Genomic DNA, 25,602 nt, shown 5'->3' on the forward strand with positions numbered 1-25,602 from the left:
ACCCGTTAATAAATGTCAATTAAGGCCTGTTAAATGTTTTGAGTGTGTGTGTGTGTGTGTGTGTGTGTGTGTGTGTGTGTGTGTGTGTGAGAACAGCTATTCTGGCAAATTTAAATTGCAGACAAAAATGAAGCAGCATAACATTTTGACACAATGATGGGTCATCTACAAACCTTTCAGACACAAAACACTGACTCCCTTGGTTCTAATCCAGGTATATAATCACTCATACAGTTTTCTCCCATAGATCCAAAAGCCATAATGTACTTAGACCCCATTCTATTCTGCCAGCCTCCTGAGACCTAATTAGTAGGCAAATGCCATACCGCTGTCATGGCCCTTTATTACTTTGGGCCCAATTAAAGTAATTTCAACAACAACTGCACAAATGCTGGGTGTCATGGTGTCTCTTCAACCATCTGTGACACGGACCTTGCACTCCTACAGGAGAGCATTGACTCAAAGCAACATTTGCTGATATCAGTACTGGTATATCACCACCCAGCACTATAAAGTGTCAAAGACTCCATGTGAAGAGATCATAAGTACTTTCTTTCTGGAAAACTGTAATAACTTTATAACACCTATATCCTTTAAAACCCCCTTTTTTAATTTAGCCATGTGGACCCCTGCTGCCATTTGATTGAAAACAGGCATCTCCTAATTTCCAGACAGAAGGTGCTGTTGCCTCTGGCTGCATGGGCCTCCTTGAATTTCAATTTCAATCACTTGAAAATGAGCAATTATCATTTGGCTCAAGCCGAATGGTATCAACAAACTGCTAATAGAGTCAGGAAGCCACTCTCCACTGACAAAGAGAAGGTCCATTAAAACTCTGCAGACAGGTACTTGTTTTTCTCCCAAATATGAGAAAAAAGAAGCTACAATACTTACTAAGAAGTTAAAGTAACAAATTTTAAACCATTTTAGCTGTTGTAACTGTAGACAAAACTGTAATGTGTACATTTAACAGATGACTTTTTATTTATTTACTTATTTTGGACGAAGTGTAAATGTACGCTTTATGTGTAGATGGGACCATTCATAAATGTTATTTTGTGTCTGAACAAAACATACAGCATTATGTGTCACAAATTTCTACATTGAACAACAAAGTAGATGTTAGTTGTTAGTTCCTAAACATTCTACTGCATCTTCTGTAGTCAAATAAGAGACAATTTTCACACAAATGATTGATTCTTTAAGCTACATTTTTCATCAAAGCTGTTATCTCTTGATATAATATGATATTAATATGATACATTTCTTTAAAACATGTGGTTGCTTAGTAGATGCTCTTATCTAGAGCAACTTGGGTTACCATTCTTACATATTCCCCGTTGATACCGCTGGGTAATTATGAAGCCATTGTAAGTTACCCTGGCCATGGGAACAACAGCAGTGCCACCACAGGGAATCAAACCAGCAACCTTTGGGGTATGAGTCCTGATCTATACTACTACGAGACACTGATGCCAACTCAACCACATAAAGTCCGCCAAGCTTGAAATTCAACAGTTGATATTAACTCTTTACCTTACCTTTGCGATGTAATTTCTATGAAAAATCATCTGACTAATTAGTTCAATTAACTCCATCCGTATTTTGTATCTATTCAACATACTAAAATGTACTATTTTTATCCGTACTGGGCAGATAAGCTAAAGGGCAGTGGCTGGCTTCCTTGGAAAAAAATTTGAACATTTTGTTCCTAAGAGGAAAGTGCTGCCACCCACACCACTTGACCGTCTCTTGCAGCAGACTTCGAGTTCAAGACACAGTCAATGAACCATGTAACTGTGCAAGATCATTTTCATTACAAATAAATATGCTTTTCTAAGTCCTTTCAGAATGACTGTTATCTTCTAATGTTAATTTAGTTAGTGTATGAAAGTGACATTATCTTGCCCCAGATAATTTACAAAGGCTAGGATTTTGTTGAGACTACAGTAGTTTAAACATTAATGCACTGATAGTATATTTCTTTGTTAAAATGTCACACAATAGTATGTCAATAACCTCTAAACTCAGTGTCAACAGGGAAAATGTTCTTTTTTTTTTTTTTGAAAAGCAATTCTGTGCTTTTCATAGAAAACGCAGATCAAAGCATTGCTTTCATCCCTGACCTATTTTTCTAGTCCAACACAAACTGAATGTGCACTGAAAAAAAAACAACTACACTAGTTTTCCATCTATACTGCAATAGTTTTATATGTTTGTTAAGCTTTATATGTTTCTTACCATAAGGCAGACTTTATAATATTTATGATATTTGGAATTCATTGTCAGGACTCCTCATTATTACGTGGTCTGAATTTAGCATGCATAGTTCTTAGTTACATAGGACTTCCTTTCACATTATTGCTGTGCACATGTAACACTGGAGTTGCAAAAGCTTACGAAAGCTATAGAGAACATTGAAAGGTTAGATGTCTCCCCCTCTCTGTTTTTTTTTAAAGGTTAGCCAACTAATTTAAATATTTATGTCTTCTGTGTTCACAGTAAAAAGAAGGGAAAATATACAAGTTTGACTTCAGAGAGCTTACTAGAATACAAAGGGTGTCGATCAATAAGGGCAGTAGCTGATGATATTGATATTTTAGAAGGGTACATGTTATGGGTCATGACAAAAGAATGTGATGGTAAATGCTGAATGTGTGTTTGAGCTTTCATGTTGTATGGTGATGACAACATGAGTTTATGTTCTGAAAAGGTATAAATAAGGAGTTAAAGAGTGCTGAGGGAGGCTTCTGAGAATAGTCTTTGCAGCATCAGCAAAAGCATCCTGGCCTAGGGGCTTGCAATAAGTTTAATAAATAAAATAAACATATAGGAAAGATGGGACAATGGGCAAATGTGAAACTTGCCACAGTGTGGGTTTACCTACGGTACAGAACTGAACATTTTCTGTTCTTTTCAATAATTCATTTCACAAGGTCTCATAACATTTTTGTGCATAGAACATGAAGTCTGACTGCAGGGAACAGTCATTGGTGAGGTTTTCCCTCACCAATCAGGTTGGAGCACTTCCTCCTCACACTTTGAGAGCAACCAGACTCCACAGCTTGTAAAGAGAGCTGAACCTGTGCTGAGGATTGTGCTCTGATCCAAACGCTGTCCCTCTGTGTTAGAATTTCAACTTACTGGAAACACTTTTTTCCCCCCTCAAGTGCCAATTAGGTATATAAGGTTAAATATTGATATTTTCTAAGAAAACAATCTTTGGTGGCCTTAAACTGTAAAACGTAATGACATCATAAATCACAACAATGGACTGTAACGATTCTAATGCTATTGCCAACTGCTGTCTGTGACAGCAGTGGGCAAGGAGCTTCACTTGCACTCTTTCTGTAAATGTATAAGGGACTGTACATTCACCAATGTAACATAAAGCTATGTCAATGTGTGTGATGAAATTTTGGGAAATGATTTATTTAAAATAAAACATTGAAAAGGGAGATAATGTACATAATGATGCCTGTACCTCGGTGCATTTGCTGTCACCCTCAATTGATTCATTCAGAGGTTTTCAGAGCTGCCAACAAAATCAGTCAAAGCCCCTTCTGAGATCTTTGCAGGGGCATAACTTCACACAGTCAGATGCTAACAGAAGCTAGCACTGCCTGTAGTTTAGAACAGCAGAGTTAGCACATTCTCAGTCTGATTTCACAGCCATTACCTCCATCTTCCCCAGCATCAGCTGTATGTTCTCCCTTAGCCGAAACACCCGTGTGGGAAGGAAAAAAAAAAAAACATTTGCGCAAACAAGGTGAAAATTCACATGCAATGAGCTATCAGCATAAAATAATAACACAAAAGGAGCTCACAATCAAAGGCATTTCAATAGCTTTCATGAAATCGTGTTAAACAAGGCGTGCGCGCGGTTTTGCATATGCTTTTAAATGAAAGTTATGAGCTGCCGGATTCTGTGCGTCAAGGTGAGCGATGGTAGCTCGTTACCGACGGGGCTGTGCACTTTCGGCATGCGGGGGGGCGAGGAAGGGGGGGGGGGTGCTCTCCTCCTCTACGTGTGACAATGGGAGACCATCAAAGCCCCTTCCACTTATCTTCTGAAAACAGGGCAGTCACATCCTTGTCAAATTAACATTTCAATCCCGAGATCCTTGTAATGACACAAAAGGAGAGCCGGCCGCAGGGAGACATGGCGCCCGAAACGTTGCATTTTAAAAACCCTCCTTTCAGCGGGGAGCATGCCGTGCTGGCCAATCAGAGCACAGACACAAACAGACACAGGGACAAAGGCAGCGCAATGGAAAAAAACGAAACAACATCACCGACAGCGATATGGTACGTGTCCCTTCACTCTGCGAGGACAAACCCGGCAACACGCTGGCCTTGTAAGCTTCTCAGCAGACATGACGGCATCAGTGAACGTGACATATTCCGAGAACATTAATGACCAACGATGACATTTATGGTGTGCGTCTCGTCTCCACTGATGCAAGTAACAAGCCCGTAATTGAATGCGTCAGTCTACTTAAGAAACAAAATCAAAAATGATGGTAATGAGGTGCTTTGTATGGCACTTTCCATTCTTTTTCAAGGATGTCAAACTGCTGTACAGTTAGTGGAACGTCTGTAAGGGCTTTTAACTCTTTATTAGCAAAAAATTCATAAAACAATCACCAGAACCATATGGTTTTGCTATACTGTAAGACCAAATTTGTTTGATTTTTATGGCAGTATTACTCTCAGCATTCCTATAGCCTTAAGAATCTATGCTGGTGGACTAAGAAAGGACTAAATAATATGAATATAACAAAAGGATAAAGAACGAAAGAAAGAACGAAACAAAGAGGGAATACACAAAAGAGATTGTCCTTACCGGTTGGCGACAGAAGTCTCCAGGAGACTGAGGGATCTGGCTTTCCATTCGCTGAACACAACAGGGTGACATTGGCGCCTTCGTTCACAGTTATGTTCTTTGTCAGATTTATGATTTTTGGAGACACTAAAAAGGAGGGAAAAAAAAAAAGACAAATTGGTGCCTTGGCAATACAATGTTATAAAACAACAACATCAGGGGTTGTTGTCATTCAGATTGGTGGAAGTATGAATTATTTTTTTTTCTCTATTTGATTGCAGACATAAAAATAAATTGCAACATTGTGAGCACATATACAGAAAACATCCATCCATGGCCACTCCATTATACGTTTCAGCAGGAAATTCTCTTCCTGATCTACACTAGCTTTTTGTTGGGAACTTATTGTGTCAACTTTTTTTAGGTACCAGGATGTTTTTCACAGTCTCTAGAAAACATGCAGTACTCTAGTCTTCAATGTGGAATGAAATACTACGGGTCCAGTCATCAGAAACACAGATTTTATCTGTCACCAATTTCAAAGAATGCATCGCATGTCAATCATTGCTCAGCTGACATTTGTCCTTAAATTTAGCTGACAAAGGCATGTGATACATTTTTTTCCCCACAACCATTGGTTGGTAAGTTCAGCAATCGTCAAAAAAAATGATAGAAATCGTGCCATGTGGGTAACACTGACATCTCCTTTAAAATCTACATTGAGGAGTAACGTTTAATGAATACAGGGGTATACAGAATACAGGTTTGACCCCTTATGCTGATATTTTTTCTAATTTTCAAAATATTTTTCCCCTCATACTCCCCCCTTTCCAGTGTACATTTGTTTTGTGTACATGTTTTTTTAAATGTCACTGATGTTTGATGTGAGTCAGTGTGGGTAAGTCCCTGCTTTTACACCTCAGCTGTACCCCTGCGCCTCTGTATTGCACACTGAAAATGTAGACACACCTCTGCAGTTTTGAGGCCATGCTGTTAACTTTCTTAGGTGCAGAAGTTGAAAGAGAACAGAGTAAAAGAACCTGCACCCCACAGCCAAAATTCAAACAGAACTTCTCTGCTGAAAAATGTGTCTCTCTAAACATTCCACTACATTTGTTGTGGCTGCATTTTTTTTTGCAGTTTTTCTTTCTGCAGCGGATGCACAGTGTTAACCATAGTCAAGCCCACTATCTCGCGGAGAGAGCCATCTCATTCAACCACAGAACTGCCACTGCGGATAATAGTAGTTACCAGAGCCAGCCAGCAAAACGCTCAATCTCTTTCTCTGTCGACGAAATGGTTTTACTGTGAGCACCAACGATGAATAAAAGCAGAATGTTAAGAGGCCTTATTCCCTCTGTCAAAGTACTAAATCGATTGTGCAATAAAAATGCTCTCTTGAGCAACAAAGCTTTTATGTTTTTCTCGGTACAGTTTTACTGTCTTCACTGCCTCTAGTATCCACTTAGCAAGTTTTAATTTGTGTATCTCATTACCTCTTGACTGATAGCGTCTTTCCGCAAAGTAATAGAAATTAGAGGATGGATAACACATTTTGAATGGTACCCAAACGCACTTCCACGCCAATTCCATTCCGCAGCTGACAGCGACGGGGAACAGAAAGAGGTTGTTTTATGTGCCTCGTTTTTTTCCAGACATCCGGGGAATATGCGGCGTATTGCTGGGACGCAGAGGTCTGTCTGTGGCTTTGGTGGCAAGGCAGCAGCACGGGTGCAGGAGTGGAGAAAGCACGACTCCACACACTGTCACCAAGCCCGAGCTTCCAGCTACAGGCCCAGTGTCGCTTTGCCTCACCTCTCCCCTGCCACGCCGAACGTTGTTTTTCCTCAGAGGAGAGACTTACTTATTCTGTATCGCTGAGGAGGAGAAAATGGACTTGGAATAGAGCATTTCTGTGGGCAGGAAAAGCCAAGCCCTTACCGCACATAGCAGGAGAACAACAGTAATGGGTAACCATCCCTTTAAGACAGATTTTATCTATGTACCTGAACACACGCGAACATGTGTGTGTATATGCATATAAACACAGGACACTTCATTCACTAACCTTGTGGTAAGCAGCCCTCCATAATCATAGTCAGTTATTGTAAAATTGTACTAATATTTCTTAAGTATACTTATGACTCACAAGTTTATTGAATTATTAAATTTGTCACACTCCAACCATGGAGGTTTTGTGTGGGGAACCACTGTACTGTACTATTGCACTATACACAGCTCTGTGTAAAACCTTTTAAACCTTATATTTAAGAAAAAAGAATTTCATAGTATTTTAAGACATATTTTTCCATAAACCCCGAAAGGGCCCAAATTAGCATCTGTGGGTGTCTTGGCTTGAAGACAACCTCACCTTGTGGAAACCATGTACCCATTTCCCTCTGTCTTCTTTCATGATTGCCTCTCCTACAAGTTCCTGGCAACTGACATATGTATTATCCATCGCTATGAACAATGCCAAATCGCACTAATACTGTAAGAAAGTATACTTCTAATAAATGGCATTTTCTCTGATGTTAACCTTGCCACCTCTTGAATATGTGCAAATTGGTGGAGACAAACTGAAATGAGACTGTCTACTAAACCTGCCACTACAAAAGGATGAAAAAGGATCTGGTCATCGCAAGGCTCACAGGGGCTAACCGGCATGCACTCTCCATGGGGTGGGCCAGTCTGTTTCGGAGTCAAGCTTTGGAGAAACTGGGTCACTGGCTGCCAGCCTGATGCCCCTGCTCTCTGCCTCACTGTCCTGCTCTGAATACTCATGCCTCATGGGAAGCTGGTTTGAGATCATTCAGAAGTAATCACTACTCAGTATGGACGACTCTGAAAACTGTGTGTGTGTGTGAGAGAGACAGAGAAAGAGAAAGACAGAAGTGCATATTTTTGTGTGTGGTTTATGTGTGAGTTTGTGTGCATATGTGAGAGCAAGTGAGAGAGAATTGTATGTGTATGTTTGTGTGTGTGTGAGAGCCAGAGAGAAAGAGAAGTGTGTGTGTGTGTGTGTGAGTGTGCCTGTTGGTCTGTCAGCTGAATAGATAGCACTCCTGGCCACCTCTGCATAGAAAATCTGCACATTGTCTGTCTGTTGACCCCGGGTTTCAGAGTCGACAGCGTCATCTGTCTCCCTCGCGTCCTGTCCGCCAATCAACTGATATCACCCCACGGATCAGCGCCACGGGCAGAATTTATAGGAGAAATAATCCAACCGGACACATCAGTGCCCCACCGGAACAGGCCTCCGCCGAATTCAGAACACACATTTCTGCTGGTTCTGCCGGCCAACAGGAAGCATCACACCCTGTTTACAAAGGAACCAACAGACAACTGAGTGCATTCCCAGAACATTCATTCAGTCCTCATTTCTCATCCTTAAATATATCTTCGTTTCTTCCTTGGGAGAATTTCCCTGTCAAACAAATACAGAATTGCTTTCAAGCACAGAACTTTTTTTTTTTTTATGTATAACTGGTTTGAAAATCTGCATTGCATATTCATATTACACCGTTAATCATTTGCATTACAACTAAGTAGAACAAAAAAGAACAAAAAAAAAATACTGAATGTAAATATAGGTTTTTCAGATATACCTTTCATCTGGTAGTTTCGTGGAATGACAATGTGTGAAGTGTTTGCAGTCTTATTGTGTATAACAGATGGAAGGTGTGTATATATAGCAGATGCTTAAAATGGTTATTCACAGCTTCCTTTGGATACAGTGCCTGATCAATGCTATTTACTCTCACAATTAGATCAACTTAGCAAGAGAGAAGCCCAACATAAGGGCACAATAGGTATAGGAAGAGCCTTCAAATTAAATCCTCTTTTTACAAACTGTCTGAAGCCATTGGAGCATTTCCATGTGATTTATTTCAGAATGTTTGCCCATATTACACAAGATGAATAGCCTCAGTTGCAAGTCCTTCAAAATGCATTAATACTATACACACATACACGTTGACAATTATACCACTTAAAACATATTCAACACTGCAGTGAAGACAACGAGCAGAGGAAAATTAAGATCTTGGCTTTATGAAATAATTTAAAACCGCGGTTGTACATTAGAGTAGAACTGCAGATGCAAATTTACAAGCAAATGGTTCAATTAAAAGCTAATAGAGTATGTGCTTGAAATGTTAAGTTGATTTCTAATCCAAATTCAATTGCATCTGCTTTGCTCTGTTGATTTTTTTTTCTTCCATGTGTGGCATAGACGCCCAGATGAAATCAAAACTTCAATTGCTTATGAACAAAAAAGGAAAACCTACTATATGTTGTGCATGAACAGTGTGCGCTTATCTCTGCAACATGTTTGAAAAAGAATATGTTACAAACAGGTGTAATATTAATATAAGTACTCTGACCTAGGCACTGATTAAAATATACAGAATTTGGTATATCTGGCCCATCTGTCATTGTCTATAAGCTATTCATTATATCTCAAGCCACAGATGCTCCCAGGTTTGGACTTGATGGCAGGAGATGTGATTGCCAGATGGGTTTTGATTTGGCTGTAGTGTGGAGTTTCCTAAAACCGCATACAGTATTGTAAAACAGGAAGCCGAGAAGCTGAGTCATGCAGCAGGACCTGAGACTTCCGAGCAAATATCTGTGCAAATGCAAAGGACTCCAGTTCCAGTGTGAGAGGAAGCTGGCAGCACAGAGCGCTCCTGGGCAAAATTGATATGAACATCCAAAAAAAAAATAATAAAATAAACAAATAAATAAAGTTATATCCCTTCATCCTCCTCCTTTCCCTTCCATCTTTCCTTCTAGGCTCTTTATCTCCTGATAAAAATACATACTTTTTTTTTTTTACTTTCTTTTGAACACAAAATGTTCCCTCAATGTTAAAGTGAGCCGAACAGAATGGTTGCTCAGGATGCAAACTGACGGGTTCAGAAAGTGCTGAACTACGTTTGTTAACTCAGAGTTTCTTACAAATTCATGTTTTTGTTGTGGCCTTGGAAAAAACATTCGGGGGGAATTCTGTTGTTTACCACAAAGAAGACAAGAAAAATGAAAGACATCTTCATATTCAGGGGAAGGCGAGCAGGCGTCACCTTGGTAATGCCCCTTAACGTACTTATACGCTAATTAGCATGTGTTTGGTCAGCACTGTGACATGGGTTTCCTCCACAATATTCCTAGTATATCTTGAATAACTTGCATTTTTGCATGTGTTTCACCTACTGAAACATTACCTACTGTTACATTACAGTACATTTTCATGCCAGATTCCAGTGACTTATGTTAAATTATAAGATGTATGTTATCTATTTAAACAGCTGGATATTTTTTCTGAATAAAGGCAGGTAAATTAGCCTTTCTATGGGTACAACAGTGGTTATTCCCACCTGGGAATTTAATAAAGAAACTTTGGGTGGCAATGCCCTACTGTTATACCTCCTAACACATTTTACACAGAGATATGTAAGTGCAGACCTATGTGATTGGCTTTCATGGACGGCTGGGGGTGGTTTGAAGGGAAATTATCAGTAAGCCTTTTGTTTTTGTGTCAACCGAAGTTAATCGATAATTTCCCATAATGAAATATTGTACTCTTGCTGGTATTGTACTCTTTTGACGCAATTGAGTTCCATTCACAAAAGCCCTCAGATTACAGAGTTACTCACAGCCGTATGGTTCTTATACATAAAACCTCTGCTTCTGTCTTTTCCATTTTGTCTCATCCTGACCCTGACGTTAAACACATTATAAACAGCCACAGGCTTTCCTGCAGGTAGTATATAAATATTACTAACGCAGCAGACCCCATTACCGCAGAAGAAAACACAGGCAATTACTCTACACATTCCATGCAATCCCTCCTGGGCCGTGCCCACGGGCTTGTCCTGTGTGTGCACTGGGCTTGCGACACACAGCATGTTTCGCCGTTTATCCAGTATCTACGGTTCTGTGACTCTCTTGTTCCTCCTCCTCCTCCTCCTCCTCATATCATCATGCTCCACGTATCCGCTTCCATGACCGGTTCCTTTCCTCCACTGACATGCATATCGCTTTAGCCCAACGCTACGTCCATTTCTGCAATGATTTGCTCATTTACAGCAGCATCTGTGCATCTGCTCAAAATTCACACATCGTTCTCTATTGACCTGTCGCGTGCATCTGTTAGTTCGCTTGTCTCTCATGTCTGAAATACAGTGAATTAAGTTTGTTCAGCTGATTTTTAATACATGAGACTTAGGCCTTCATTGCAGTTATGTTACTTTGCTCCCACACTGTTCTCTAGTCAGTCCTATTTCTGATTTTGCCGCATAATGCTCATATCTCCTTTGAAAGCAAATGGAGATTTTTCACTGTGGAAGTCTGTCACCCAGCCAAAGAAGAGATCTGCCTGTGTGTTTTACCGCTGCTGAAATCCTCAGACCTCCATGCAAGATAAACCATGTTAAATTGAATTTTAATAGATTTCTGCCTTTTCCTTGCCACTGAATGGGGATTTTGAGGGTTCAAAGGGTTTCTAAGTCAACAGGCTGTAATATTGAATTTTAATCATTTGCACTATATGCCGCCGCTCTCTCGATCCAAACTAAAATCTCAGATGGGGGGAAACGGTAATTTTGTATGAAGTGAGCTTGGCTTCCTTGATCCAGACATAATTGATAATGAGGTTTTTCTTCTCTCTCAAACATTACTATAGCAGAGCTGCAGCAGACAGCTTTCCCATGTGATGGAAATGAATGGAGGATAAAACTGACCTTCATATTCATTCATACAGCTGATTCTACCATAGGAAACATGACACAAGACTCACAAACCACTAGGCTTGCAACTTGTGAATGCAAGAAACACGTGTCCTCTTTTCCTCGAAGGGTTTCCACAGTACCACTTGCCTTAATTAGTAACTCCTTAATAATGGATTCTACATTATTGTGTATTTTATAACCATCTCATAATTTGTGGAAGTAAATGACCATTTGTTTGCATTTTCTGGAGAGATCTCTGACCTTACCCTTGATAATCCATGCTGCTAATGGATTTCTTCTGTGTTACTTCCTATTATATACCCTAGAGAAACAGGAAGTTTCAAAGTTTATCTTACATTTGTTTATTAATGGCAGCAGAACATACAATACTGATTCCCATGTTTGTAACACAGTAACACTTTATTATACTATGCTTTTTCAACTGCTTAATAAAGCATTAATAAGTGTATTATAACTCCTAAACAAAATACATGGTTGTTTAGACTAACTGTAAGGATGAAACCAGGGTTTCCAGACTAGAAATAACCAGAAAATTCCAGAATAGAAATTGTTCTCTTTCTGTTGCATAAGGGCTGATGAATTGCCTTGAAGTCTTGTAACCTTAATAATAATAACTAAGCCACTCACTGGCTGAATGTAAAAAGGTTGGACTTTTGAATAAATGCAAACAACAGCAGGAGTTTTGAGTAGAAAACCTTGTACCAAAAAGCCTCCTACAACAGGGATCTTGACATTTTTAGTTACATGCCTCTTTTATGAGGAAAACTAATTATATTCTGAAAGGCATTAAAAACACAGGAAGTTATTTGTGCAACTTTTTTTGTTATAAACAAGAACATCATACAGACCGAGCAGAAAAAAAAAAAAAAAAACTGGACTAAGAAAGAACTGGACAGTACAGATGTACAGATGGGGCTCTTCGATGTACAAAACAGCTATCAAAGTTAATGAAAAGTGTACCGGGTCCAATTTATGTTTGTTCTTCTGGAAATCAAGTTCCCTTCAGCAGGAGGTATGTGTGTGTGTGTGCGTGTGTGTGAGGAATTATTCAGCAATCTATTTTGGCTCAAAAATGGCAGTGCCATATCAGCTCCCGTGCAGTAAGACAGCACTTCTTGGATGAAAGCATCTTGGCCCACCAATCACCTGTGGGCTCGCTGCTGAATAACCAGCGTAAGGCAAAGCATTTTGCCTGGGCATTCAGACAAACTAGAACCTGGCCACGGGAGAACTGGCACGATGTTGTATTCTGTGACAGGTCACAGTTCAACCTATTCCAGCCTGACAGTGGGAGCAGATGTGTGCAGAGGTACCAGGCCAGGTACCAGTGCAGGCCACTTAGAAGCAAACAAGTGGACCAGTTACGAGGCGGAGGTACAGTATGATATACGGCCCAAGATGCAGCGAGGATGGAGAGCTCCGTTTACTGATGCTTCCCTGATTGCTCAGTGCAAACCAGGGTGACATTCTTTCCCCACAAAATGCACCTACATTTATAATAACGCCCTCGCAGTTCCGTGTGATAACACAAAGCCACATGTCCCCCATATTGTCCCCTTTACTGGAGTATAAAAATGTAAGCGTGACGGACTGAACACTCAAGAAAAGCCAAGCAGTGCTTCTAGGACACACTGGGTTGCGTGTGCAGTCTGCCGGTTATGTATGCAACATGATTGGCTTAGTGGAATGTGATTTCCCAGACAGACATAACGGTCCCTGTGACGTTGCTGCCGGAGTGAGTATTGCCAGCAGGAAAGGCAGGGTAAATGAAATATTGATAACTCATTTTTGATGAAAAATGACCCCCTTGACATTTCACCTCCCTTGATCTCATGATGGGACTGAAAACATGAGAGTGAGAAGTACCTCAGCATTATGAGTACCTCATTTGGTCTGCCTAAATGGCACGGCACTCTTATTTAGCACAAATAATTAAGCCTTTGAAAGACCCTTAATATGCAATACATACTCCTGTGAGGTATAATGTGTACTTAATCATGTGGATATAAATTCATTTTCTGACTCCACGTTATAAAGGAAAAATGCTGTACGACATATAAAAACTTCTGCTTTGTGTAAACACAGTGCGTAAAACGTAGGAGCACAGATCGCTTCCTACAGTTTATATCGCACATATAACCATTTCTATGTACAGCCTTACACAGCCAAGATTTCAAAAGTTTGTTTTTCTTTTAATGGTTTAAAAAAGAACCGTAAAAAAGAGGATAACAAAGCAGGCAATGTCCTGTGGTTCTTATTCCTGTTTATGTATTGAATACATTACAGGAGTATAATGGAATGATAGAAATAGCAGACGTATTCGTTACATTCGTATTACAGTGCTTGGTTGGTTGTTTGTTACATATTACATCAACAAGTAAGAATATTTTTCACTAAAAATGTGAAGAAAGAAAGAAAAAGACAAAGAAAGAGGAAAAAAAAAATACACACTAATCTGTTGCTGCTATTTGCTTGAAAAGATGCCCATGTGGCACTGGAGTAAATGATGACATTGAATTAGGTTAGGATTTCAGATGAGACTATCTATAGACTAGGAGATCTTTCTGAATTCAGTGTGTAAACACACACACACACACACACACACACACACACACACACACACACACACACACAATGGCCGAGTGAATTAACAGAATCTCCATTTTGATTATATTTTCTCTATATGAGACCCACCTGGGAATGTCAAGAAACATTAGAACCTTTCATTACGAAACAGTAAGCTGATTTATTAAATGCAAACATTCCTCCGTGGTGGCATTAAGGCCATTTTAATCTCGCGTGATTCGTGCCAGCGTTTTCAATAAACTCAGAAAATGAATCCCCTGCAGTTTACAACACAGATTGCGATAGCCGTTAGGTATCATATCTTAATTACTCCATTACATCAGCACATCATTACAATTTGTTATTGTCTACCGCCTATGGACTCCTCTGCTAATATGAATTTGGGAGAACAGAGGTTTGGGAAGGACCAGAAAAGAGTATGTTCCTTGTTCTAAATCATTTTTTATCAATTCTTATCAAATCTTATGGGCAGGAAGATTTTTTTTCCTCAAAGAGGCTTGATTTTCTTTGCCAAGAAGTCATTCAGTTCTCCTCCCATGCTGACCAACCTTGATAAGCTTTGCTGAGTGTATTCTCCTTTGAATTGGGATCACTAACAAAAGTTCAACAGCAGTTGTTTCCTGTCCTTTATATTTTTAGTGTACTGCTCTTTTTGAAGTCATTGTTGAGTCATTGTTCAATGGCATGTATTTTACCACCTTCTGTGAACGTGTACTAGCTTTTCTCACTTCCAGCTTTATTTTATAACTTTTCAAAGTGTGTGTCCTTGTGGCACATTGCAAGGTTAACACTAGGGTCCTGTAATACTCGTATGGTGCAGTGACACCAAGTCAATCTCACTTTCTCACACAAAATGCTGTTGGATCGCTATCGTAAATTGCGGTGTGGCCCAGCGGTCCTTTTCATGGTCTTTTTTTAGTTTTTTTGTTTTAGTTATATCACTGTTCTGCCATCACAGTACAAATATCATTTTGAGTCCTTTCTTTTTATTGTTATTACTCGTATGCAAATGGCAGAACTAATTATCACATTATTAGCCTTTTTTAAACAAACCCAGGATTAAAAGGAAAAACAAACAAACAAAAATGGCTGACATTTTTATGATTTTTTTATGATCATTTTTTATGATCTTTATCTTTTAATGCACCCCTCACAACCATCTACAGTCCACGTAATCCCTTCCACACAAAAAAATCCAAAGTGTGTGGACAAGCGCTACAATATTTTGGCTGGAACTACTTCCATTTATCAGGCATGTGTGCTTTTTGCTAACCTCGGGGGGAGGATGGTGCCGTTCAAACTGCTCTTACAAAAATAGATCTGACAGGTCAACAACACCACCTCTGCCACCCCAAATCACTGGAAACCCCCTCCTCCCCTGCGCACGGCTTTAGTACAGCAACAGCCAACCCCGAGCCTTCGCTCGATTTGATTACAGTTCCAAAGCCCTCAAAGTTCAGTCCTGCTCAGAAAAAAAGCAGGAGCCCATTAATGAAGTGATCTTCAATTTGCACGGCAGATTAATCTCACCAGGTCCCACTCCTTTTTTTTCCGGAAATGTTAATGCACAGGAACATTTAAAGAGCTCCGCCGCTCTCCATGGAAACGGTCCTCAGGAGCAGCACCCAGACCGGAGAGATGACGTCACTCTCTGCGCATACAATGAATCACAAACTTACAGCTTTCATTTATTACGTTACAGACGCATTGGACCCCACTGGACACAAATGTATGACTTAATCCTGCTTCCCTAGTTTCCCTAGTCAGATACTAAAGACCCGAGGGACTTGAAAATGCACTCCATATTTCAAACCCTGAAGCTTTCGCTCCCCCCCCCTCTGTGTTTAAGGTAGGCATCACATTCCATGAAGATCTAAGGGACAATGCATGAGGGGATGGTGGAAAAAGATGAAACAGTGGGTATAAATGTTCAGTCAAAGGAAAGACATCAAAGACTAACATGGGCAGAGTGGTGGATCTCTCGCCACACGGGTGTCTGCTGGCTCGTCAGCAGCCGACGATTAAGTGGACTTTGCGTTATTACTGTAAGTAAACAGACAGTACACAGGAGGAGGGGCCCTTTTGATCATCTTCGGTTCTTCGCCTAGCAACAGAGGGGGAGGTGGGAAAACAGTTGTTAAGCGTGTGTGGAGAGTTAGAGACGTAAGTAGCCCATGAGTGCTGATCTAGGATTGTGTTCATAACTGCAATTCTAACCTTAACCTTAACCATTAGCAAAACTGGTCCTAGGGCAGCACATATGGGAAACGTCTGCCTGGAGTGTATGGGGGTTAGAGAAGGGCAGGGCTGTTGGTATCTATACTGCTGCAGAGGTGGGGTCATTCGTTCAGCCTGCATCAGCTCAGCTCAGAATGATCACCATCAGCAACGACTTATTGACGTTTCAGCTCTACCCTGCTATTTTCTACTCCTCTCACTGACACCTTGCGCGATGTCATCTTCCCTATGGATGGAACCCTCACTTCCATTCAAGTGTTCAAAAATGTTTTAAACGATTTGAATTGTGCTGTAAGAAACAAGACTGATGCTGACTGGTCAGCAGCAGAGAGAAGCATTACACAGTGTCTGATCTGCAATGCTTCTAGACTTCACTGTAGTACTCAATGGCCTGGGGATAGGATGGTACGGGCTTAGTGGCCTACATCGTCAGAGCCGTTAATTACCCCTTCTCACTCTGTTCAGACCTTTATTTCTGAGCCACTGTGCTGACAATTAAGCTGTTCTCTGGACATTCCTTGGGCTTGAGCTTACCACTTACGCGGAATCAGAAATCTTTAAAATGCAATAAAAATGATCATAAAATTTTCATTCGCTTTGAAGCACGATCATCCCAGACACTGTCAGCGAAAAGGAAGACCACATTTCGGAAAGATTAAGACCAGGTCTGTTAAATGTTAAGATTAATAGAAATGTTTGAACAGCTTTACTAAGGCCTAAATTAAAATGACACCTAGAAGAGGCGTGCTTTAATTTGACACATCTTTGCAAATCTTTTTAAGTCATGCATTAAGCATTCGCATTCTTCCAAAATGAATAAAGCACACCTACCCCTCCACAGAGTAGTTCTTCCCTCCACCAAATGAGTACTGATTTACCCATCCACTGCACCAGGTTATGCAAGAACCTGTACTTTTCATTCGAGAACTTTTTCAGAATGGATAGAAGCATGCTACAGGCTACAGAAGTGCCCTCACACTGTCCCATTGGTGAAATGCCCATGCAGTCATTTCGGAAGTACGACGAAGTTCAATCGTTGTATGGCTGACCTTCATGTTAAGTGTCCCAAAGCTCCCTCAATCAAACCCTTCTTTCCGATTTTGCGTTGCCAAGGCAACAGGGCAGCTTTTGTCAGCCTATGCTAAAGGCCCAATCTGTTGTTGACCAGTTTTGCTAAAAGCAGAAAGATGCCAAAGCACAGAACATTACACGTCAGAATGAGCGTTGGGCGGGGAGTAACACTGGGGTCCAGTAGCAGAGAAACTGGACTCTCAAGTAAAAAGTTTGGCTAAGGAAACCTAGCTAAAGAGCAGCTGTTATACCCATGAAAATGTTATCTAAACTGAATTAACTCAGTCCAGTTGCTATAATGGGTGATGCCAAACAGAAATGGTGTTTACTTTGCAAATATGGTGCATTAAATAATAGCCCAATAAACTTTGCTGCCAATGAATAATTGTACCTGCAAAGCTATAGCTGTGTCCATCTATTTGTTTTACTAAAAATGCACTTTTGAGAATTTTAAAACTAATTGCTTATTCCATAATATATTTGGGAACCCTCATTCATTTAACTTTCAAAATGTATTAACCTTTACTACAAATTCTAATTCGAGTAATGGATTTGTGGATAGAGTTTGACAACAGAAGATAATTTAATGAAATGAAATGGATAACTGCTTTAAGTACAGGCAAGTAACTGCAGTGGTGTTTCAATGGGAGGAAAGAGACTGTTCAGTAGAAGCTGTTCACTTCCTCAGCTAGTCTTTGCTATGCATGAAGTCTTTTTTTTTTAGATTCAGTGTTTTGTGTGTTGGCCAGTGTCAGTGCAGATTATAATCTCTTGATGTGTACTGGTATTTATGTTCTTTTGTACTGGCAGGGGGAGGGAAGTAGAAGACTCTGAATATGCAGATAATATTGTGCAGCAGACAGCAATCATAAAGCAGACTGCAAAAGTGTTCACAAAGAACAGAGCTGGCTGGTTTTTTTCTGACCATGTGAGAGCCAAAACAAACTTAGACTGTTTAAGTGATCATTTGTCTCCTGTAGTATATAGTATTAGTTTGATAGAGGAGGACAGTACAGAGGAACCCCTTGTTCAGATGAAAATAGGCTAGATGCTCAAACGTGATAAAGCACAGGGCTCACAATTGCTGTCAATTAAATATTTTACTGATGATAAATGGCCCAACCATGCAGAGGGAGTGATCCTGCAAGTTGCCTTTCAGGGGGACATCTGGATATTTTAATTAATTTATTAAATGAATTTATTTATTTATTCACTGATAGTCATTGTAAAGATCCTTGGTGATCAAAAGTTTAACACTCCTGTGTAGCGGCACTCTACATCAAAAATGTAGTTGAAGTGCCATCTGGGATGAATAACAATTAATCGCGCTGAGGAACCACTGAAGCCAGCAGAATGAATATATAGGCCATCTCCAACTACAACAGAGGAAGCAGATTATTGAATCTTGGAGAACAAGAGTAATTTACACACTCGGATCTCTTCGCAGATGCATTATGCATGTGATGTGCATTTAGGTGTTATGCCATTGAATCTTTTTTCTTATTTTCCCCCTCCCTGCTGTTGTAATTTAATCACAGGTTGGCCATACAAGCTCCCAGAAGAAGCCTCTGTATGTTCAGTGTATCAGCATTCAGCCCACTCCATTTCCATTCAATGCACCAGTGCACTGGTTTGACATCCCCATCAGTCACTTTGAACAGAATTCCGCTCATTACTCATTAAGAAAAAAACATTTCTCAAAGGTGCTGTAATGTTATATGACTTTCTAATACTATTACCCACTTCATTAAAGCATATGGCTCTAACTCCTGGATTCACAGGAGGCTATACCAGAAATCCATACCTGGTTCACTCATAATCACTCATACCATGTCTGACAGATACAATCCAAGCAGAAATAAATCGTGATTTGTAATAAAAAAAAAAAAAAAAGCATGCATGCCAGAACACTGAAAATGACTGCTTAATCCATACCCTGTATGTATCAAGTTCTGTCTCAAATATGATCTCAAATATGTGAAATGCCTATGAACAAGAGAACCAATGAATAGGAACCTGGAAGGCTTACTGTATTTTCAAAGCAAATGCAGTAAGGGATGATATTCCTATTAACCTTGTGGATTATGTTGATTTTTGTGAAGCAGAAACTTTTTCAAGGTTATTGCCTGGTTGAAAGCCAGATAGTGAGGTAGTGCGTAATCAGAATGAATTAAGAAATGAGTCTTTTAAAAACATATCTTTCATTAAACAACTTTCTTAACAACGCAAATGATCAGTTTTGTCCCCATTTTCCTATTGCTTCTTTTTGTTTGTTAATTTATTGGTTATTGTAAAAAAAAAAGCAAAATTAAATTAAACATGGTAAATTATGTATAGAGAGAATTCCACATTGCAGTACATCTGTTTTTGAAATAATCACACAAATGCAAATAGCTCCTGCAGTAGTCAAGGACAGACGAGGACTTTGCTAGCAGTGCGACAGCGGCAAAGCTGTAAGTTAAGTATACGTTACCCTGGACGATGATGTGCACGGATGTTGTTCTGGGCCGGCTGCGGGTCTGAACGGCACATATGTACTGGCCCTCGTCAGATACGTCCACGTTCTCGATCTTTATGGTAAACTCCTCCTGGCTGAATGCCACCAGGCTCACTCTCGGATCCACGGACCACTTGTCCTCCCCTGCGTACAGGATGCTGGACCGGTTCAGCCAGGCTGTGTGCGTCACCGAATTGCCCTGTGAACACCTGAAACGAAACAAAGACACAAATAAAAACAACATTTTATAAAAAGAAAAATGCATTATTACACAAGTACTGTAGCTACACGGCCACGCCGCTCAAATGGATGACTGGGTCATGAGGATGAACGAAGCATAACGAAAACAGAATTTGGAAATGTGGAGACAGTGAAAAGTAGAGGTACTCTAAAAAAAATAGTGTTGAAATTGTCTCTATTCCTCATCACATTACATTTAATAAATAAATAAACATGTGATGTGTGCTTATGAGAAGCTTGAAGGATGATATACTATAATTGCAATGCAAACTCTCAAAACCAGGCAAAATGGTTGGAACGAAGTTCCTGTGATAAAATGATTGGCATTAACACAGCATGGACTCATTATCCCTTTGCAATCATAAGGACTTGCACTCTCTTGCAGAATGTCTAATTAATGAAACTCTCAAGACTTTCCACAGCAACCAGACAGAGAAATGAACACTGTCTACGAAAGTAACCTGCACAAATCCTGGGGCCGGTTTTAAAAACATCGAGGAAACCCACATTTTTAACTAGGCTTTTAAAGCATCACTTGAGAAAAGAGCTATATCATTTATCTGTGCTCTGTTCAGGGCTTTGTCAGTTCTCTTTTCTCCTTTCCCTTGGAATGGATGACTGCCATATACTTGACTGCCATACAGATCTACTGATATCTCATACTCATGCAATGCACACACTTAGGCCCAGATTCAGTCTAACTTCTATGTACTTTGAGAAATTAATTTCAGCAAGTTTTATACAAAATCCTGAGTCTGGCAGTCTTTGATGTTGTTAAAAAATATTGTGTAAGAATTGAATACTTTAACATTTGCTTAAAATCAGAAACCCAAGTACCTTGTGGCTCCTGAGATAGAAATAGTTTAGGCAGGTAACTGACCTTAAGGTTAAACCAATCTCTTGTCTCTTTGTTCTGATCAGAATAAACCAAATTTATCTCTTTATCGTTAGCATTATTTATGATGCTATGTCTGTTAGCTGCCATCACACAATTTCCTCAGCCTGCAGCCATTCACTGAACAGACTACTGCACAGCTTTATGCTATTGTCTCATGCAATATCCTTGCTATGACACTGCTATTGAATTGTGTTGTGCTGTTGTCTGATGTCGTACTCTTCTGCTATTGAATAGCCTTTTGCTACTGTCTTATGCCGTTGGGTAGTCTTGTGCTATCATCTCATGTGATTCTTGGATACAACTGGAAGCTCTCAGTTCTTTGTTCTCTGCAGACCACAGTTGGCCTACAGCAGTACAAAGGTATAGGGGCTGGTGCTTTAGTTAATAACCAGAGAGAACTCGCATCCTACACAGGCAACTAAGTGCCTGAGAGCAAACTGTAGCCTTCCATCTGGATCGTTTAGATGATGAAAGCCAGGTAAACAGCAGGCTCAGGGCTAACAGCCTGGCCACTGAGACAGGTGTGCTCCAAAGCTTTGGTCTTCTGGAATAAGACAATAATTCAGCAGTATTTGTATCATTTGTTCATAGTTTTACAGTGTTGGTGTGATGATCTATTTTGTGTGATTAATTCTGGTTTGCATGGCAATGAGGACACTGACCCTGCCCTCGTCCCGCATCAGTTGATAGTATGGTAGTTCTTCAGAATATAAATCACCGATGTATTACAGTTGGCAAACTATCTTTTGCTAACTTCAGTAACTCATAATGTAGAACCCTGACAATGCAATTTGAAATCTGAAAGCCTCTCTGTAATTTTCATTAGTTTGGACGCAAAACGGCTTGAGGAACTGGGGCCATTAACCAAGTTAATACGTGCCGAAGACAGTGCTCTTCCTGTGTAACTCCCCACTCTCTCACAAAGAGAAAATCATGTTATTTTCCTTGTGACATTTATTAACTTATTCAATGATGTTGCAGCAGCAAGGTACCAAATGGAATTTTTTTTCTTTATTTATTTTTTATTATTCTTGAATTGTGGAAAGTGGTCAATCACAAATTACACATGACTTATATACAGTCAATTTTACTTGCAGGACATCTATATTAAACAATGCTAATGGATGGTGAAATATGTATGTTGAGCCAGAGTCATTTTCAATGTTTTTTACATAAAGTTACAGGTTTAATGAGTTGGCTACTTATAGAGAGTCTAATTCCTTATTAGTACAAAACAAACATGTGTCCCCTGTTAATAATTCTATAATAAGATGTGTATATCATAATGCTTACTTTAAAGTACTACCCAAGAGCCAGGGTTTTAGTTCTGTGTGTCACTCAGAAGGAGTACCCTGACTTGGGAAAACATGCATTGCACCAACTGTTACCTTTTGGATTTACTGCTGTGATGCCTCATTTCCAGCAATGACCCACATTAAGACCAAACAGAGGAAACAAACTCAGGTTGTAAAAAAGTGCAGTTGCAGCACTCCCCCAGAGGATGGCGCAGCTCCTCAGCAGAACACAGGGTCAAGTTTCCTCACTGAACTCTGACACTGAACTGCAAATGGATTTTTTCTTTCTTTTTGCAATAATATCAGTCCATGGTTATGCTGATTGTACTGCAAATGTTTGATGTCCTTTTCATGGGCTATGGGAAAAAAAAAAAAACCTTTTAGAAATATTTCCCATCTGTTAGGTCTACTTTGAGGGTACTTGAGATGTAACAAAGTTTTATACAAGGGGAATGGCAGCCAAAAAGGTTTAGAGACACCGTCACACACTATCCTGGCCAACATGTTTAAACCTTTTTGGAATGTCAAAACAAATGCAAGGTGTTTAATTTCTGCAAAATTGATACCCTCATGGAATAATTCAGATTTTACTTTTATTTTAGTTTTATTTCAGATCGATGACTCTTTGTTTTCTTTTTTTTTATTATGTCTGCTTTTGGAGGTCACTGTTGACATGGCAACAGTAATTGAACATTCAGAATAGGATTAATTCTACAACTGGCCCTGTCTGCTGTCTGAGAACTACACATGTGAGAGCAGCTTTGTTTCAGCTTTCCCAAAGTGCCCCATGAATCTTTTTCCTCTATTAATCAGACAAAACGTTTCCTCTTTTACTGGCTACACAGAACTGTCTCCCTATGGAGGGCATTGAGATTTATCTATCTCTCTTTTCACCTTGTTTAGTATTGGACTTTTTATAGCTCAAACACAACTTTTTTTCAGCTGTAAAGCAGTCATTTATATAGAGGCCATTTAAACTTAACACAGATACATTTTCACAAACCCACAATACTCGATAAGACCTTGATAAGTTTGGAGAATCTCCATGCGGACCTGAGGGAGGTTCTCTGCGGGGAATGAGTGGGGACGATTTTATCAGGTTTTTTTTTTTTTTTTAGATAAGGCAGGGGATTCGTAAGGGGCTTTGCCACAGCCTTTCGGGAACAGCAGCGCTAAAATAAGATAAGCCCAACAAATTACTGCCATTCGTCTTCACTGTGGTCTTCTTCATCCTCGTCATCATCGATCATTTACGGTGTCAGAACGATAAAGCGGTTCATATTGTCCATGCCGACTGGAAAAAAAAAAACAGAAAAGGCCACCTTATTTCCGAGCAATGCTTTCACCATTATTTATTTTGGGGGAGAGTAGTTGTAAAACTCGTTCTGATGGGATTCTGCTGTTGATACAGGCGTTCTGACCACCAAGTCAGCACAACAGTCACCTTTTTTTCCCATTGGTTTTTAACTACAGTCATCTTTCATTGCCATCTCAAAGTTATTCACACCTTCTTCAAATTCATTTTTGTAGGTAGCAAAGAATGTAGAACAGAGGTTTTGCCTTATGTTTTTTAATATATATTTTAGTGTGCTGAATGAATCTGAAAAGAAACACTTGAGTTAGGCCTGCTCAATTACTCTGTCTGTCCACTAATACGCTCTTACTGCATTACACTGTGCACAGGGTGAAGTATACTGTGTAAAAGTGAAAACAGCCAATGGATTGAGCCGATATGACTCTGTACACAACCTATTAAACCTATTTTATAATGAGAGACATGGCCTTTAGAGTTACCCTTATTCACTAACACAGGAGTGCACAATAGATAGGACCATACTTTATGAGAGCAGGGCAATTCTGCAGGGTAGTTTGGAGGATTCAAATGTTTGAAAAGAGGGAAACCTACTCAGAGAGCATCAGTTCTGAACTAGAAATACAAAAAAAAGAGCCCCCCCGGGAAGGTCATTATTCACCATTGTATTTTGTCCATGGCAAAAAAAAAAGGAAAAAAATTGAGTCACATAAAACAATTAATTTATCAGTGACAGCCTAATCCCAAAGCAATCTCGAACTTGCAAATGCAACTGAAAACAATAGCACCGACTGACTGAACATTAACTGTGTATGTTTTTGACAGTTCTGACATTGAAACTGACATTATGAAAGGAGGTGAAAGAAAAGAGAGCCATTTTTGTTGTCATCTCACAAAACAGCATTAATGAGCATGCAGGCAAAAAAAAAAAAAAAAAAAAAAAGGTAAAAGGACTGCAGCAGCCGATGACGCCGAGCACAGATTTGCTATTCACAAAAAGTAACATGAGTGGCCTGCTTTTGCCTTTTTGTTTTTCAGCAGAGATATCGTTAATGTTGGTGACATTACCTCTCGCTAATTGCTGCATGTGTGGCATTTTAAAGAGATGCAGGTCTGGATTAATAGTGACATTAGTTAATGAACTGGCTCATTACTAATTTGTCAAGGCCTGACCTTATAGTCTGTTTGCCAAGTTCTGGTTTCCATCGCAAACTTGGCAGTCTTTGACGTCTACAGAAAGTTAAAAAGTTAATTGATTCAAATGTCTGCCCAAATACTACTTAGTGTGTTGAGTGATTGGGTGCGTGTGTGTGTGGGTGTGTGTGTGTGTGTGAGAGAGAGTTGCACACATTTATCTTCCCGTTGTCTCTTGCTTTAAGGGAGACGCACACTCCATGCATTGGGAGCTCTTCAGAAAACCCATTCACTGATACAGCTGTGATTAACCCAGCAACGTCAGGACCACTGGGCGTAACAGAGGCTGGAAGTAGAGATACCTCATCATGACACCGGCCAGAGCTTTAAAAATAACACAACTGGTCAATACATCTCTGTTCCCCCTGACAGGCATCCCGTGAAGAGAGAGGGGAGAGATGAGCTTCACTGGACTGAACTGCATCGATTATCTGTACGTCTCTGAGCATCAGTGAACAAAGAGAACATCGTTCCTGAGTTTTTGACCGACCTTCTCCTCTTTATTTTTTTTTTCTTGAGGTCAACAGATGCACGCTCTCGCTTCAAACTGTTGCCATCAGAAAAAAAAAAAAGTACAAGTCACATAAGGACACAGATGAATGGTAGCCAGTGTTAAGCGGCACTTTGTTGCATTTTATATGGGTTCAGAACAGTCCGGAAAAAGACAGTCTGCACAGTGCGGTAAGATAGCAGA

General features: G+C 39.8%; 1 protein-coding gene across 2 annotated transcripts in view; it reads right to left on the reverse strand.

Moving 5' to 3' along the window:
• Nucleotides 1–25,602, reverse strand: part of LOC118782843 (protein CEPU-1-like) — a 253,717-nt gene that overhangs the window by 10,758 nt on the left and 217,357 nt on the right. For both annotated transcript variants that reach the window (XM_036536445.1, XM_036536446.1), the window contains 2 exons: nt 19,946–20,178; nt 4,847–4,972 (listed from right to left, as the gene is read on the reverse strand). In XM_036536445.1, coding sequence (XP_036392338.1) covers nt 4,847–4,972; nt 19,946–20,178 — 359 coding nt within the window. The remainder of the gene's footprint in view (nt 1–4,846; nt 4,973–19,945; nt 20,179–25,602) is intronic.

Source organism: Megalops cyprinoides, chromosome 9, assembly GCF_013368585.1.
Source record: "Megalops cyprinoides isolate fMegCyp1 chromosome 9, fMegCyp1.pri, whole genome shotgun sequence".
Classification (NCBI taxonomy): Eukaryota; Metazoa; Chordata; class Actinopteri; order Elopiformes; family Megalopidae; genus Megalops; species Megalops cyprinoides.